Below are 12,819 nucleotides of genomic sequence, written 5' to 3'. Positions count from 1 at the left end.
GTGAGTATGCAATTTCTAGCAGGAATATATAACAAGTAAGTATTTACAGTAAATAGCATATTATCACACACCAAGGTTATTCAAAGTGCTTTACAGGCAAAGTTTAAAACAAATAAAAAAACATAAATATATATGTATGTTGCTCAACAAAACCTACAACAGCCACCAGATATAGTGGATATCACAATGGTGGTGCTCAACCTTCTTAGTAAACTTGGTTTTCTTCATCAGGATCTGTGTGCGCTCACATAAAAGCAGGAATTTGATGCATTATGTGACTGTTCTTCAGCACAAAATGGACCCATGGAGATTATTGTAATGAACTTTTCCTGTCACCTCCTCATCCTGCACAGATCAGACAAACAGCTGCTGTAAAGGCTCCTATCTTAAATTCTTTCAGCAGATAAACATGGAAAACCTGGTGCTTTTTCAGTCTGTCTGGCATGTACAGTTCATTGGTCACTTTACCCACTTGTTTAGTGACCTCATACGGTCCATGCCATTTGGTCAAGAGTTTGTTTTCATTAGTGGGAAGCAATGTGATTACCTTTTGACCAGGACTAGAGACTCTGTCCTTAGCCTTCTGGTCGTACCAGGTCTTCTGGTGTTGTTGGGCTGCTCTCAGGTTGTCTTGTGCCAGCGCTGCCATCTCCTCCAGTCGTCCCCTCATTTTGACCATGTAGGCCATCACATTCTCCTGTTTTGACTTTGGAGTCTCCCAATAGTCTCGCAGAAGATCCAGAGGCCCTCTCACCTGGCGTCCAAAGAGCAGTTTGAAGGGTTAGAATCCAGTGGAGACCTACGGCACCCTAATGGTAGGCAAACAGAAGGAAAGGCAGCCATTGGTTCCAGTCAGCAACTGTGTCAGAGACAAACTTGCGCAGCATGTTTTTCAGAGTCTGGTTGTATCGTTCCATTAACCTGTCCGTTTGGGGTGGTACGGGGTGGTCCTAATCCCTTTAACCCCTAACAACTGGTACACCTGCCTCAAAAGTCTAGACATGAAATATGTCCCACAGTCTGTCAGAACTTCTTTGGCAATTCCTACTCCAGAGGCCCCTTCGTCCTCCTCCTCCTCATCAACAGTCACTCCATCAGGTGGGGCCTCAGGTTGGTCAGGTCTATCTTGAATTTTTCATTTACCTGATGCTGGATTTGTTGGAACTGGTGTTGCAGGTTCTTCTACCTCTGCTCCTGGCAGGAGAAATCTGTCTCCATCTTCTGGTCCCTGACTGCCTGAGACTGGATGAAGGATTTCACCAGACCCGTCAGCTCCTCCAACTTGTTCTCAGGAGTACCGCCTGCCATAGCACCTTGTTCCGCTGATGAACACCCACCATCAACAGGCTCCTCATCTTGGCAGAGTTTGTTACCACCTCTGGTCATCATGCTGTCCTTCTGCAGCGTGGATATCCCACTTCTGACACCACTTGTGAGGAATGGCCACTAGCAGCCAGAAGGAAGAGGCTGAAGGCCGAGTATGATACCATGAAAAAGTTTTATTATTTGCTCTTTTTTTTTCCAATCATCAACAAAAAGTCTTCTCCGGAGCATGTGTTGCTTCAACTGGTAGCAGCTCTCAAATGAAGATCCTGACAGCTCTTTAAAGCCTCCCACCAGGAAGCTTAACCCGCCGCCACAGACACAGGGAGGTTATATTCTTTGTTCATATTAAATACTTAATTCAACATTTGTATGAAGCATTTTTAAATATACTAAAATATATTTACAAACATTAACTTCAATAAATTATCAATATATTTACAATACACCCGTAACCCAGAAATAAACACCTAAAACCCGAACAAAACACCCCCTCGCCATTTCATCCTGTGGTTCCTCCCAACCTACAACAGGTGCTCGGACCGCCAGGACACATTTGTCTGAACACCCTGTCAGACTGGAAGCACACGACAGGTACGTTGCACAATGCAAACATTTAACACTGCACTAAAACATTTATACACTCCGCTACACTCATCCATTGCACCGTAAAGAATACACACACACACACACACACACCTCCGTTATAAAAACTGTGATCAATTCCAATAATAATGCTGGAGCTTTGCTTTACAGGTGGCCGTAAATCACCCACAAGTGACCGCTTCTGCGTCTGAAAGGTGAACCACCTGTCAAAAGCATTCAATCAATAATTACAAGAAGTGATAAACTGTGTGCAAATGTCTGCATGTTTTTTATGTGAAAAATGGGCCAATCCTCAAAGTGCAAATGTGCATTGCTAAAGTGCTCCATGTTCTCTAAAACCCCTGCGCTATTTACAAACAGCCCGTAACAAAGTACCTCTTTGTTACAGCCTGAATTATTTACAAGAACAATGCAGTGATCTTTCAAGGAATTTTACTGCTCAGTTTAAGCACTTTGCAGGTTTCCCAAAAATATTTTTATTACAACATTTGAACCAGAGTCTGTTCATTTTTACAGCACCATGAACCAAAACATGTAATCTACAAGTGGTGTTTGTATCACTTTTGTTTATTAAGACAATTGGATTCAGTTAAAATTCACAGGTTTTCCTCCCGTAACAACAAAAAGCTAAAGAGAAGCCAAGTGAGTTTTTACTGAAGGTCCTAGGACTATCATGACATGGATGATTGAGAATCCATACCAATAATAAGCAGAATACATGAAAAACACAAAGCTCAGGAGTCTTTGCTGTTCTGAAGAGAAAGGACATAGTGTTTATATTTTGTCACACGGGTAGTGCAGTGATTGAGTTTCCCAGAGTGTGGGTTCATCTCATCAATTTGCCACATAGTCAGAAAGCTCTCCCACATATCTTGTTAGTATGAAACTTTTAATCTGTATGAACTCCTTGGTGCCTTCTTAAGTTTGTCATTCGACTGAATCTTTTCCCACAGGTACTACAAGAATATGGCTTCTCGCCTGTGTGGATTTTTAAGTGACCATTCAAGGTTGACCGCTCAGTAAATTTTGTCCCACATGTGTTGCAAACATATGGTTTCTCACCTGTGTGAATCATCAGATGTGCTTTTAACTTTGATGTACAGAGAAATCTTTTTCCACAGGTACTGCAGGCATAAGGCTTCTCACCTGTGTGGATCATCATGTGCCTTTTCAAATTACCAATGCCATTAAATCTTTTCTCACAAGTGTTGCATGAATATGGTTTCTCACCTGTGTGTGTTCTCATGTGAATGTTGAATACGTCTATCTGACTAAACCTTTTCCCACATGTATTGCAGGAGTGCCGCTTCTCACCTGTGTGAATCATCACATGCCTTTTCAAATTTGCAATGTTTATAAACCTTTTCTCACACATATTGCAGGCATATGGTTTCTCACCCGTGTGACTTCTCTGATGTATGAGCAGTTTGGATTTATAAGGAAAAGTTTTTTCACAAACATCACATTTTAAAGACATTTTCACTGTGTCATCACACTGACTCTCTGACATGGAAGAGTTGTCCACATTGTGAATTTTGTTTCTGCGATATCTCTTCTTTGTCTTTAGTTGTGAATTTCTACTTGATCCTGAGTCTACAACATTGTTTCCGTCCTGATCTGGACTTTGAGCTACAGGAGAGTTGTGAGAGAGGAGCTTGTCACTGCTTGGTTCTGGTTCACTTTGGTCACTTTCCTCATAATCAGAAGTCACGATAAAGATATTAATCTCCTGTTTCAGTGCAAGCTCTTCTCCCTCCTGACTCGTGCAGAAATCCTCTTGTTCCTCTTTAATTTGCAAAGGCTTTAGGTCCTCCTGGTCCACACTGGTGCAGTTTTCCTCCTGTTCATCTTTGATCTTTGGAGGCTCTGATTCCTTCTGGTCCAGACTGATGCAGCATTCTTCTTGTTCCTTTTTAACCCCTGGTAGCTCTGGATCCTCCAGTTCCTTTTTAATTTGTAGAGGGTCTGGATATTCCTGGTTCAGGCTGGTGCAGAATTCCTCCTGTTCCTCTTTAATCTGTGATGGCTCTTGATCTTCCTGGTCAAGACTGGTGGAGAATTCCTCATGCTCCTCTTTAATCTGTGGAGGCTCTGGGTGCTCCTGGTCCAGACTGTTCGTCTCCTGGCTACAAAGCAGCTGGTCAGTGAGAAACTCCTCCTCCTTACAGACGCTGTGTTGTCGGATGTCTGGGGCGGACAAAGGGATGCAAGAAAAAAGTCAGTAGCATAGTTCACAATCATGCCTGCAGACTCATCAAGGCAGAAAAAGCTGCAATGCTACAGGTAGAAGACACAACACACATTGTTCAAATACTTAGGCTGCTGTGCAGGTCTGTGGTACAAACTATTTAAATTAAGTGTCAATGGGTAGATAAACAAGATCAATTAAAAGATTTCTCAAATGTTGATACAGGTAAAGAAGCACTGAGGAAGTTTTTCATACAAACGTCTTCATATCTAGTCTTGCATAGCCAAACCCATTTCCATAGCACTGTGTCAATGCTGAGGAGAACGGACTGGCTGCACCTCATTACCATTCTGATATTTTCTTAAAACCAATCACAGTCTTCTTGGGTATTGCTAAACACATGGTGAAGGGTTGGTGCCAATTAAATGCACAACTTTGGCTCGGACGCAGTTCCAATTGGTTCTAACTACCGGGCACATCTCTCTAGCAGAGACACAACCTGCTAAAAACTGCACAAGAAGCAGAGCCATCACAACAAATTAGGGCATTAGTGACTTCCATAGTTTCAAGTTAGGAAGCTGCCACAAACGACCCCGAAACAGTGTCTGGAAAACAATTAAAAACTGACCATTGAAGGGAATAAGAGAGACAGAACAGTGAAAGAATAAGAAAATGAAGAGTAGACGTAAATGAAGGAGTAGAGGAGACAAAGTGATCGATCTTAATTAATCGATCCCTCAATGTAAACAGGAGCATCCTAACATCATCCAACACTCTGATGTCTTCACCTCTGTTGTACATATTCAGTCACAATGCTCTTTACTAATCAAGATTAATAGTTAGGACTGAAGAAAACAACCTTGGCAGAAGCAGTGACAGAGGCTGACCAGGGCCAGTTAGAGGAGACGTGGTTGTCTGGAAGAAGAATTTGAAGACTTCATGCAAATAAGTACATCTTATATTTCTTACTCACCAAATGTAAATTGCAGGCATAAACTTTCCAATGGCTGTTGCTGCTATCTCCTCCCCTTCTGTTGTCTAAGTGCTACCATTTTCTGATTCCTACAGGAAACAACAACCACCATATTGGGAAGCAGCAACCTACCACACTAAACATTTTAAGTTTTGTTGAGAATCATCAGCATTTTACACATTAAATCTCCTTTTTAAATACAGTACAGCTTTTTCCACTCTTTTATTTTTTGTTTTACAAATTTTCACTCTAAAATTTCTCTTTTATATTCACAAAGGTTAACTTTTGCACTACTTTATCTTACTTTGTACAGCTTAAATTTTATGCAGTCTGACTCAGTGGATGTAGACTTTGCATATAAATCGGCCATTTCCACTATGACTTCTCACTGTGTTTTCTTTAACATCTGCTATCTGTTTGTTACAGAGCTGCAGATTGTCTTTAAAGTCACAAAACAAAAACAACAGCCTCCTCGCACCAACTAACACACTGAAAATGTACAGTTATCATTAAGTTTGGAGTCGTGCAGTAAAGGCGCCCTGCTAGCTGTTTTTTATTTTGTATGCATTTTCCATTTTCTTGAACGCCTCTCACCTCCCTGCATGCACAAGTTCCACCTCAACAATTCCTCCTGTCACTATTTTGAGTTTTTTTTTTTTTTGCCCCGCCAAAGATGAGAATGTTTGTGTTCTTCTTTGCTCCTGTAGCAGAATAATAAAGAGGTGCAGTCAGATCATCGTACACAACCAGATGACAGGTTTCAACACTGCAGGGATCTTCAAGTTCACTCAGTTTCCCTTGTGTCTCACACATACTGCGAGTTTGATGCTAAACGTGTCTGCTTTTAAAAATAGATGCATTTATGTTTTTAACGATCTTACATGAGTCTTATTCATCAGTTAGTTCATCCACACCATCACAGTTGTCCATACCTGTCGTGTGTATGGTTATCTGTGGTTTCCAGATGATATCCAGCTGACGATCCTCGCGCTGGACGATGGTTTGTTCAGAGACTCCGAGTTTTTCCTCCTCGACAGTTTCCTGCTCGATAATAAACTCCGTCGAACACTCAGCTGAACTCATCGTTACTCCAGCTGCTGAAATATTGATCTGAGAAACGACAACACAACCGTCTCCCAGCTCCGCATCAGTCAAGCTAACGCCGCCGGCTTGTTTTTGTTGTGTGCTTCCGCCGGGTGTCACACCGTGAAGCTCCGGCGGAGGACAACAGTTCACTTCGGTTCCGCGCTGTACAGCGTTTTTACGCCTGTCTTTAAAACGCTTATTCACATCCTAACTGAAATAATAACTCTGTATTTCTTTAAAGAAGAAGAAGAAGAAGAGGAAGAAGAAGAAGAAGAAGAAGAAGAAGAAGAAGAAGAAGAAGAAGAAACTGGATATTAAAGTCGATACATAAAAAAAAAAAAAAACACAAAACAAGTGATGCTGGCTTAGACATGTCATTTATATACTGAGATGTCAGAACTTCCCCTAAACCCAATTTTGTCCTTAATTGCACAGCAGCTGTTGTCTTGAAATGTTTTTGTTATTTTTTTCTTTAAAGAAAAAAAAAAAGTCTTGATTTAACAGCTGTATCTTGTGGCACTGGATGTTTAGGATATAAAAAAAAAGAAAAGAAAAAAAAAGAAATGTTTTATATTTGTCTAATTTCACATTTGTTCATTGTAAAGCATTGTGGAACTTTCTTTTCAATAGATGATACACCAATATCTATCCATTCATTATCTATAACACCGCTTAATCCTCACTAGGGTCACGGGGGGGCTGGAGTCTATCCCAGCTGACTCAGGGTGAAGGCAGGGGACACCCTGGACAGGTCACCAGTCTATCACAGGGCTACACTTAGAGACAGACAACCAAGCACACTCACATTCACACCTACGGACAATTTAGAATCACCAATTAACCTCAACATGTTTTTGAACCTTGTGGGAGGAAGCTGGAGAACCTGGAGAGAACCCACGCTGCACGGGAAGAACATACAAACTCGACGCAGAAAGATCGAAAGAAAAACACAAACCGGCGACCCTCTTGCTGTGAGACAACGGTGCTAACCACCGAGCCACCTTGCAGGCCCATACACCAATATAAGAGATTATTATAATTGTTGTTATTTTTAGGCATACTGTGACACTTGCAACATGTAAATTTGAATTCTTCACTTACTCAAAGAATTGAAACAGTTGAGAATTCCTCCACAATCATTTTCCTGTTACGTAAAAAAGATATGTGTTGGATACCAAGATCACTGAGGATGAAACAGAACAATCTAACAGGACAAAGAACTAAACAATCAGAGAATCTGAGAGACTTAAAAAACAAACCCTGAATGTTCCAAACTGGTTTAATCAGTGAGACTTGTCCAAGTTGCGTTATAAAATACGTGAACACCAAAGTTGTTTCTCCATTTCACAGCCAGAAGATACATTCATAAGTGTCAAAATATACTTACATTAAAAATTTAACCCATGAAAGTTTACCCAGAATGCACTTTTAAAAGTTTTCTCTGGTAAATTATCAGAAAACAGAAACACATCCAGGGTACCAATGATTTTTTCTATGACTCTGTGTCATAGACATGAAACTGCTGCAGTTTTACTGTTCAGACATCCCATAATAATGATGCGCAAAAGTGGTTACTAAAGAATTGTGTTGAACTTAAAGTTTTTCAGCCCTGAAAATATTACATGTCCATCTGCTGCACTTATGAAGTTATGAAGCTCAAAAATACTGGGAAAAAAACACAAATTAAAAAGTGTGAAACTGTGAAGCATGTACTTGGATTCAACTTAAAATATATCAAGAATTAACAGAAATAAAGATAAATCATTTTGAAACCCTGTTGTACTTGGATTGGGCTATCTATCAATACTTTTATGGTATAACTTGTCAGACCTGCTAAATCAGCAATGAAAATAACTTTCCTTGTCATATTTGTGACCAAGTATTTCATATTTTAAAGTTTTCTATACGATTTGTTTTGTATTATTGTGACATGCAGCATTATTTATTTTATTTTATTTATTTATTTATTTTTGTTAATGTGAGCTTAAAGATGGGACTTTTCATGACGGCTTCAATTATTATTCTTGCATACTTCAACTCACCCATAATCAGAAATTATTTGATCTACTTGTCCAACATTGAAGATTCTAAAGTGACAACACAAAGAAAAATAACGAGGAAAAATAATGAGTTTTACCTTTAGTAGTCCCTAAATATTGTTGTTCAAACAGTATGGGAAAACAGCCTCGAATTCTAATGTGTTAAAAATGAGCTCAAAGTTTTTCTCAAAGAGTATTTGATACATTTCAAAGATGTCTTCATAAATGTCCATATCTTATTAAAAAAATTCTGGCAAATCAACAATGGTCGAGCAGAAAATTTAAATGATTTGAGATGAAATTAGTATTCAACTGTGTCGGTGTACTTCTACAGATGACCTGTGGGGGCAGCAACGCACCTCTGCTGCCTCCAGTCTGCCGCAAATCTCGCGAGAAGAAGACAAGCAGCCGCTTCACTCATGTGTGGCTGGAGGACGGTCGTGTTGTCAACGAAATCAACATTTCAGCTGCTGAGGTAGCGATGAGTTCAGTTCGGAATCTGAGAGAGTTGATCAACGAGCGACTAACTGCTGCTGCTGAAGAAATATTCGCAGAGTTTGAAAAAACCATCGTCCAGTACGAGGAAGAGATCGATCGTCAGCGCAGACTGCTGGATAACATCTGGAAACCACAGATACCGTTACACACCATGGGTATGTAGAACTGTGATGGTCTGGGTGAACTGTGTGTCAGGATCAGAGTTTAGAAACATGACATATACCTGGGAGCTAACAAAGACAACACAGTGGGCAGACTAGCATGCTAACGGGGTTAGCTGTCAAAGCTAATGTCAGTGTAGATTCTCAGTCATCCAGGTCGTTGTAATGGGAAGAGCAGTTGGGATTTATTAGTTCTTAAAGGCGTTTCACCTTCGTCTAAGAGTATTCTTTGGTTCTAACTGACTGATGCAGAGTCCCACATTTATAATATCATGGTTAACATTTATTAACAACCCAAGACGGACAAGCCTGGAGGTGTGAATGGTTGTGAAGCTGACAGGTCAGGGATGGCTCAAGCTGTTAATGATGTGAAACTTTCTGGAACGAGCTCTCAAGACTGCATGGAGGTGATAATTGGTGTCGTAAACCTCCTCTTCTGTTTAGAGGTGCCTCTTGCAGTTTAACGTATATGGCTTCCATCGGTCTACTCTGTCCTGAACGTGGACTGTTATCCCTCAGGTGCAGGAGGACTCCAGAGGTCTGTGCGCTGCTCACTGCATTGGACTACATGTCCAGTGTTGCTCAGATTGTGTGTTGGTGTTTTATTCCCAGGATAAACCAGCTTTTGTCTCATAGTGTGGCTTTGTCTGAAGTGCATCACTGTTGTGTTTGGAGGAAATCCTTCAAAGAGACACAAGGGATAGCAATAATGTTTTGCCTGTTTTTCTTTTCCTCTCTGCTGATGTATGCTGATGATATTGAATATTGGTGTGGTGGTAGCGTAAGTCAATACGAAGACTTTCAGAATAATGTAAAAAAAAAAAATTAAAAATGTTGAATTAAGAGAAATGAGCTGTTTTATTCTAACAATGTAAAATAAAAAAAAATATTAGTAGCCAAAAAGGCAACACAATGGTTTTTCACTTTTGCACACTTTAAATTTCAATGGATGTATGAGTGGCATGTTTGCCCTGTAGAGCCCTGCTAATGGATAACACTGGAGTGGATTTGTTGTTCTGATGTGTTCATCGTCACATTAATAACCTTATTTTTGTGTTCCTTTCATTCCAGACCTCCCACAGCAATATGTAGATGCAGAAGGACAGGTTCTCGCTGAGCAGGAGCTCTGTTACCAGGGGAGGATCTCCGGTCTGGACCAGGGGGGACCAGAGATTTCACATGTTAAAGAGGAACAGGAGGACCTGTGCACGAGGCTGGACCAGTACGATGCAGTGCCTCCACAGACTGAAGAACAGGAGGGGCTCTGCAGCAGTACAGACCGGCAGGATCCAGAGCCTCAACAGATTAAGGAGGAACAAGAGGAACTCTGCAATAGTTCAGACCTGGAGGATCCAGAGCATCCACTGATTAAAGAGGAACAGGAGGAATTTTGCAGCAGTCAGGACGAACAGCATGTTGGACTGAAGCAGGAGATTGACATCTTTATGGTGACGCCTACTTATGAGGAAAGTGACCACAGTGGACCAGAACCAAACAGTGAACTGATTTTCTGTCACAACTCTCCTGTAGCTGAGAGCTCAGATCATGAAGGAAACAAGCATGTAGAACCAGGTAGAAATGCAGAGCTGGAGCCAAAGATGAGTGACACTGACACAGGGAAAAAGTCCATAAAGTGTGATGTTTGTGGAAAAACCTTTAAAGATAATTACCAAATGAAAATCCATCACAGAATCCACACAGGTGAGAAGCCATATGCTTGCAACTATTGTGGAAAAACATTTAATCAAATTTATTTTATGAAATTACATGAAAGAGTCCACACAGGTGAGAAGCCATTTTCTTGTGAAACATGTGGGAAAAGTTTTAGTTGTAATGCTCACTTGAAAGTCCACATGAGAATCCACACAGGTGAAAAGCCGTATTCTTGCAAAGCATGTGGGAAAAATTTCAGAAGTAGTGATCAATTGTCTGTCCACATGAGATTCCACACAGATGTGAAGCCATATGAATGCAACACTTGTGGGAAAAGATTCCATCAGATGTCAGCCATGAAAATTCACAAAAAAACTCACACAGGTGAGAAACCGTATTCTTGCAAAATATGCGGGAAAAGTTACACTCAGTGTGGTAGTTTATTGCGCCACATGAGAACTCACACAGGTGAGAAGCCTTACTTGTGCAGCACCTGTGGGGAAACATTTACAGATGCATCAACACTAAACAATCACATAAGAACTCACACAAACGAAAAGCCACATTCTTGTGAAACTTGTGGGAAAAGTTTCAGTTTTAGCTCTCACCTCAAACTTCACATAAGAACCCACACAGGTGAGAAGCCTTACCTCTGTAACACTTGTGGGAAGAGATTTACTGACTTATCAGCATTAAAAAAGCATGTGGCAGTCCATACAGGTGAGAAGCCATATTCTTGTGAAACATGTGGGAAAAGTTTCACTCAAAAGAGTAACTTGACTGTCCACATGAGAACGCACACGGGTGAAAAGCCTTACTCCTGTAACACCTGTGGAGAAAGATTTAGTCTCGCATCAGTGTTAAAAAGTCACATGAGAAAGCACACAGGTGAGAAGCCTTACCTCTGTAACATATGTGGGGCAAGATTCGCTGAGCTATCTGCTCTTAAAAAGCACACAGCAGTCCACACTGGTGTGAAACCGTATTCATGCGAAACCTGTGGGAAAAGTTTCAGTCGAAGTGACAATTTGGCTGTCCACATGAGAACTCACATAGGTGAGAAGTCATAGACAGAAAGTGCAATAACTTTATCTCCTTCTTTGTTGGAAAGATAAATGACATGAGGCAACATAACTAGAATATTTTTACAACATAAAAAATAGGAGGTGTTTCAGTGCTGCAGCTCACCTGGTGGGGTTGAGGTTAAAGCGTGATATGATATAGTTTTATCAATGCAATTCTCTCTTATTGAACAGTTGTATTTTAGAGGTGGGAAGTAACTGAATACACTTACTCAAGTACTAAGCATCATTGTCCTTATAAACCACAGATTACATCTAAATTGCACACAAATTTAATTTTAAATACTTTAAGATTAATTTTCAGATTGTTGTAATTAAAGTCAGCTATTTTTTGTTAATCACATTTCTACTTCACATATTACACTGGCAAATACTAGATTTGAAATGAGATTAGTTGACTGCTATACTTTGCAATGCATTTATGAGAGAAAATGTCTAGTTAAACTGTATTTAAGTGTGACAAGAGTCAAGATAAACCTCGACCAGCAGCCACAAAAAAATGTTTTTAGTTGAAGGTGGAACTAAAACATGTTGCACTGCCTCTGCTGTTGTCTGTGGAATGTTTATCGCTATTGTAAAAGTGAAGGGAGAATTTTCTTTTGGAAATTTGAAATTGAAAATGAATATATTAAATGTGTGCTTGCAATGTTGTACATTGTTTTTAATGCAATCAGTGACGGCTATTTCCATCATTACATCTGTCATGTTCTAATATTTTCTCCAGTACTTTGTGAGGACATTGGATGTAGTTTTTTGTCACAGCAGACCAGAAATACCATTTTGATCCTCTGATTCAAAGTAAGTGCTATTCATATGAATGTTGTTGTATTAATTTAAACATTTGAGTATTTCCAAAAAACACATTGCCTGAGGTCACAGTCCTTAGTGCTTTAGGACAAAAAAGCAAAACTTGTTTTTGGTTTGCTCAAATCTAAAGGTTAAGGGACACTCCTTTGAGGACAACAATGTCCACAGACAGAGAAGACAGATGCACTGAAAGAAGAGTGAAGGAAGCTTCTATGTTAAACTGGTACAGTCATCTTGATCCACCTGACTGCTGTCCCATACTTTCCCGGTGTAGTGAGCGGTAACTGCTGCTTCGGATGGTGACGACATGAGGCGAACGCAGGACTGAAGGTTCAGGTTAGCAACTGCCAGTCGTAAAAATACCTGTAGCATTTTTTTCCCCCATAAAAGAACGTTGGGTGAG

At 40.3% G+C, this 12,819-nt stretch overlaps 3 protein-coding genes across 4 annotated transcripts in view; 1 reads left to right on the top strand and 2 right to left on the bottom strand.

Moving 5' to 3' along the window:
* The window catches only part of LOC103367692 (histone-lysine N-methyltransferase SETMAR-like), a 10,429-nt gene extending 4,191 nt beyond the window's left edge, over positions 1-6,238 (bottom strand). For both annotated transcript variants that reach the window (XM_008295806.1, XM_008295807.1), the window contains exon 1: positions 6,023-6,238. In XM_008295806.1, the coding sequence (XP_008294028.1) occupies positions 6,023-6,173 (151 nt within the window). In that variant the 5' untranslated portion in view covers positions 6,174-6,238. The remainder of the gene's footprint in view (positions 1-6,022) is intronic.
* Positions 2,233-5,110, bottom strand: LOC103367705 (zinc finger protein 568-like). The gene is given in 3 exon segments (XM_008295822.1): positions 2,233-4,116; positions 4,977-4,999; positions 5,091-5,110. Coding segments are annotated over 3 exon segments (1,380 nt in total). The 3' UTR covers positions 2,233-2,779.
* A 2,416-nt stretch (positions 6,239-8,654) lies between the features above and the next one.
* On the top strand, positions 8,655-12,260 carry LOC103367686 (zinc finger protein 2-like). The gene is made up of 2 exons (XM_008295798.1): positions 8,655-8,868; positions 9,946-12,260. The coding sequence occupies exons 1-2, from the start codon at positions 8,697-8,699 to the stop codon at positions 11,595-11,597; spliced, it is 1,824 nt and encodes a 607-aa protein (XP_008294020.1). The 5' UTR covers positions 8,655-8,696; the 3' UTR covers positions 11,598-12,260.
* Positions 12,261-12,819: the final 559 nt, after the last annotated feature.

This window comes from Stegastes partitus, unplaced genomic scaffold (genome assembly GCF_000690725.1).
Source record: "Stegastes partitus isolate 25-593 unplaced genomic scaffold, Stegastes_partitus-1.0.2 Scaffold1078, whole genome shotgun sequence".
Taxonomy (NCBI): domain Eukaryota; kingdom Metazoa; phylum Chordata; class Actinopteri; family Pomacentridae; genus Stegastes; species Stegastes partitus.
The sequence above is the reverse complement of the archived record's forward strand: the minus strand, read 5'-3'. Positions and strand labels throughout refer to the sequence as shown.